Below are 2,833 nucleotides of genomic sequence, written 5' to 3' on the forward strand. Positions count from 1 at the left end.
CGGTGGCAACAACCCGGGCGGCGCCGACCAGCAGGAACAGTTTTGGAACTGCGCCGACATTTACATTAGCGACACGTGCGACCCGTCCAAGAACCCGAACGTGACGCCCGTGCCCACGGACCGCCCGTCGCCCAACGATGGCGGGTCGAGCTCTGGCTGGGACGACGAACCCACGGACGCGCCCAAGCCAACGGCCAAGCCGACGCACGCACCGACAACCAAGCCCACGACCAAGCCGTCTCACAAGCCCACGACCAAGCCTTCCGAGAAGCCCACGAAGAAGCCATCGGGCAAGCCGACCAAGGCGCCGGCCGAGCCGACGGTCAAGCCCATTGATGTGACGGACGCCAAGAAGGCTTGGGAGCAGTGCGGCGGGAAGGACTACACGGGCAACACCGAATGTGTCTCTGGCACGATCTGCTCCACGCAGGACGAGTGGTACTCGCAGTGCATCCCTAAACGTCTGCGCTAAACCACATGTGTTGTTGATCAAAGAATATTGCCTGTATTAATTTTACGTTTTTCCAAATGGCTTGAAATGTTGGCAGATTCTCAGAGCGCGTAGTAGCCATGCTCCGCAGCTTCCTGCGCCGGCACTGCTACCACGAGTTGACGCTACAATGTCGCTCGTTCTTACCAACTTGGCTCGAACGTCCCCACGGACTCGCGTCTGGAGCGAGATTGTGCGACTTCGAAAATCCGGATACGCGATCCGTTTTACTTTGCGATGCTGCGCAATGTGCTGCTGATGGCGACGAGCGGTCTCGTGCTCTTCTCCAAAGAGTTTGCCAACGCGATCGCGCAGGTCCGTCGGTCGAATGACAAGTTGTGCATCATCCTCATGATGACGATGGCGTCCTCTAGCCCCGGCTCATTGGGTCGCTGCTCACGGCGATGCTCGAGTTTTCGGCCAAGACCACCGGCGCGCCCGTGTCCTTTATTGAATTCGCCAACGGTACATCCCCCTTGGACGGCCATGAAGAGGAAGGACATGCATGCATCCATAGTCGCCGTCACGATCGTGACCAACGAGGGCGCCAAGGTGTGCTGTGCCCTCTTCTTTGACCCTGTGGACGGCCCCAAGTTTGGCGAGTTCCTCGCCCACGAGATCTTGGCCGCGTTCGTTGACGAGTACGCAAGCGACCTCGGCAACATTGGCCACAATTTACGCGACTTTCACGGCTTCCATTTCAAAATCTCCGAGATCATCCGCGACGCGGTCAAGCCGATCCTTGCCACACGTACGACGACTACGTACCAGGTGCCTATCCAAAGCGTTCTCGTGGGTCGGTAGTGCAGCAGCAGCGCGGGATCCAGAAGGCCATTCTCGTCACAGAGGACGCCGTGACGCACGCAACCGTCGAAGTCGACCAGCTCGGCGTCCTAGTCAACCTCCAGTCGCTGCGCAACCTCGCCGCCAACATGAGTTGGCGCCAATGTGCAACCAACGAGACCGCTCATACATGGTGTAGTGGCCTTTGTCGGGGACAATGCACAGTCGGTGACGATCCAAGGTGCGCGCAACTGCAGCATCCAAGTCAGCGCGATCGAGGCCAACGCGACGCTGGTCGTGGCGTTCAAGAAGGGCGAACACGCGGCCAGCTGCCTTCTCGCCATCAGCGACGCCATGCACATGCTCACACGCGGTACGCCTCCTTGGTTGCTGCGTCGTCGAGCAATGGACTGCGTAGTCTGCCTCTTGCTCAAGAATTTACACCAAGCCACACGGCCGACATGACGCAATACTACACGATATACCATCGTTGATGTATCGAGTATGTATCAAGTGGGGCCGCGTCCAGCCGATCGCTTGTCGACGTCGAGGGGTTAGCTGGCTGCGAGGACCGCGGCGGCGGCCTGTGCTTGTGCGCGCAGCACCTACGGCGACGATGAGGCGACGGATGCAAAGGCTTGGTAGTGCGTACGCGGAACTCGTGCACCGGGAGCTCCTGGAGGTAGACATTCTTGGAGCCATTCGCGTCCTGGACGGTCCACTTGATGGTCACGTGCACGGACGGCGCCATGGGTGGTGCGAATCGCACGCCGAGCTGCCAGTCCAAATCAGCAAGACGACTTGTCGCGGTCATGGACGTGTCGCCGCGGACTTGGCGCTTCCACCGCTTGAGCAGCATGAGTGCAATCGCATCGCGGTGGCGAATGAAGCCCAAGGCGGCACGGAGACTGGCCAGACAGGCCTCCCATGCCGCTTCGTGGCGAGCCTGCACCTCGGATCCCATCGTCGCCAAAGGATACTGCAGCTTTTGAAGCGTCAAGCCCCTACGTGTATTGTGTAAAAGCACGTAGCTCGAGATCCGCGGTACAGACCGAACGATGAATTGGAGCCCGGCAGCGATACTGCGTGCACTATTCGTCGGGTCGCGGAGGCAAGGCTTTGGCTCCTGCATCATGCGATCGAACGATTGCAGTGCGTGGAGGCAGGCTGTACCCTGGCCATGCGCTCGAGCAGCGCGGCTGTCGGCTGGAGCTCACATGCGAGGCCCACCTGTACGCGGACGTGAAAAGGCCAGCAGCAGACGATGGCGCCGCACCAGGTCGTCGAGAAGTGCGCTGTGCTGCGCTGCCAGAGCGTCCAGCAAGGGCGGAAGCAGCGGCCAGCCTACGCGCAGGCGCTATCGCCAAGGCCATCGCGCGACGACGTACCCGTGCCACAGCGCAGGTAGGCTTCCATCGTCAACCAGATCTTAGATTCCCTGTCAGACGCGATGCATGTAATTTAACAGGGATCCAATATCCGGATGCAATCCCGCGGGATGACGTGGCAGCACTGCTGGCACCAAAGCACAGCGTCGACGCCGTGCCTCCTGTTGCGACG

At 60.3% G+C, this 2,833-nt stretch overlaps 3 protein-coding genes across 3 annotated transcripts; 2 read left to right on the top strand and 1 right to left on the bottom strand.

Moving 5' to 3' along the window:
• Window positions 1-31: 31 nt before the first annotated feature.
• SPRG_17418 (hypothetical protein) lies at window positions 32-472 on the top strand (the record flags this gene model as incomplete). Its single annotated transcript, XM_012356796.1, has 1 exon — window positions 32-472. A coding segment is annotated over one exon (441 nt), but the record flags the coding sequence as incomplete, so codon positions are not given.
• Window positions 473-748: 276 nt separating this feature from the next.
• SPRG_17419 (hypothetical protein) lies at window positions 749-1,738 on the top strand (the record flags this gene model as incomplete). The annotated part of the gene is made up of 6 exons (XM_012356797.1): window positions 749-805; window positions 865-955; window positions 1,008-1,241; window positions 1,295-1,426; window positions 1,473-1,646; window positions 1,692-1,738. The coding sequence occupies 6 exons, from the start codon at window positions 749-751 to the stop codon at window positions 1,736-1,738; spliced, it is 735 nt and encodes a 244-aa protein (XP_012212187.1).
• Window positions 1,739-1,787: 49 nt separating this feature from the next.
• On the bottom strand, window positions 1,788-2,581 carry SPRG_17420 (hypothetical protein). The gene is made up of 5 exons (XM_012356798.1): window positions 2,550-2,581; window positions 2,447-2,503; window positions 2,326-2,399; window positions 1,926-2,277; window positions 1,788-1,878 (listed from the first exon to the last, which is right to left on the bottom strand). The coding sequence occupies exons 2-5, from the start codon at window positions 2,453-2,455 to the stop codon at window positions 1,828-1,830; spliced, it is 486 nt and encodes a 161-aa protein (XP_012212188.1). The 5' UTR covers window positions 2,456-2,503; window positions 2,550-2,581; the 3' UTR covers window positions 1,788-1,827.
• Window positions 2,582-2,833: the final 252 nt, after the last annotated feature.

The sequence above is a fragment of the Saprolegnia parasitica genome (genome assembly GCF_000151545.1).
Source record: "Saprolegnia parasitica CBS 223.65 unplaced genomic scaffold supercont2.590, whole genome shotgun sequence".
NCBI classification, from domain to species: domain Eukaryota; phylum Oomycota; class Saprolegniomycetes; order Saprolegniales; family Saprolegniaceae; genus Saprolegnia; species Saprolegnia parasitica.

Bases quoted from the DNA above. Each gene is read 5' to 3' on its own strand.
- SPRG_17420 (XM_012356798.1), bottom strand. The intron at 2,278-2,325 runs GTCTGTACCGCG...CAATACACGTAG, and splicing joins GGGCTCCAATTCATCGTTCG to GGGCTTGACGCTTCAAAAGC. The intron at 1,879-1,925 runs GTACGCACTACC...TCGTCGCCGTAG, and splicing joins TCCCGGTGCACGAGTTCCGC to GTGCTGCGCGCACAAGCACA.